At 53.2% G+C, this 988-nt stretch overlaps 1 protein-coding gene across 1 annotated transcript; it reads left to right on the top strand.

Moving 5' to 3' along the window:
* On the top strand, positions 1-988 carry LOC125401918 (olfactory receptor 6N2-like). The gene has a single exon (XM_048436367.3). The coding sequence runs from the start codon at positions 44-46 to the stop codon at positions 986-988; it is 945 nt and encodes a 314-aa protein (XP_048292324.3). The 5' UTR covers positions 1-43.

Raw genomic sequence — 988 nt, 5'->3', positions numbered from 1 at the left:
AGTAGTTCGTCTTGCAGCTTAACTCCCCTGCCTCCTTGGAATCATGGACCGTGCTAACCACACCTGGACCCACACCTTCATCCTTGCTGGTTTCACTCCGACAGGGACTCTGCGACCTCTTGCCTTCATGGGGACCCTGTGCATCTATCTCCTCACACTGGCAGGGAACTTGTTCATCATTGTCCTTGTTCAAGCAGATTCGGGGCTGTCCACACCCATGTACTTCTTCATCAGTGTCCTCTCCTTCCTGGAACTCTGGTATGTCAGCACCACAGTGCCCACCTTGCTACGTACCCTGCTCCATGGACATTCGCCCATCCCGTCGACTGCATGCTTTGTCCAGCTGTATGTCTTCCATTCCTTGGGCATGACTGAGTGCTACCTGTTAGGTGTCATGGCTCTGGACCGCTACCTGGCCATCTGTCGCCCGCTTCATTATCATGCACTCATGAGCAGGCAGGTGCAGCTGTGGTTAGCAGGTGCCACTTGGGTGGCTGGCTTCTCAGCAGCCCTGGTGCCTGCCAGTCTCACTGCCACTTTATCTTACTGTTTGAAAGAGGTAGCCCATTACTTTTGTGACTTGGCACCACTAATGCGGTTGGCATGTCTGGACACAAGCTGGCATGCTCAGGTTCATGGGGCAGTTATTGGTGTGGCCACTGGATGCAATTTTGTCCTCATCTTGGGACTCTATGGGGGTATTCTGAAAGCTGTGCTGAAGTTGCCTTCAGCTGCCAGTCGGGCCAAAGCCTTCTCTACGTGTTCGTCCCACATGACAGTCGTGGCGCTGTTCTATGCTTCTGCTTTTACTGTATACGTGGGCTCCCCTCAGAACAGACCTGAGGGCACCGACAAGCTTATCGCCTTAGTGTATGCCCTTCTGACCCCATTCCTCAACCCCATCATCTATTCCCTTCGCAACAAGGAAGTGAAGGAGGCTGTGAAGAGGGTCAGTGACAAGATCAGGACTTTGTTGAGGGAAGCCTAG

Source organism: Myodes glareolus, chromosome 5 (genome assembly GCF_982192425.1).
Source record: "Myodes glareolus chromosome 5, mMyoGla1.1, whole genome shotgun sequence".
Classification (NCBI taxonomy): Eukaryota; Metazoa; Chordata; class Mammalia; order Rodentia; family Cricetidae; genus Myodes; species Myodes glareolus.
The sequence above is the reverse complement of the archived record's forward strand: the minus strand, read 5'-3'. Positions and strand labels throughout refer to the sequence as shown.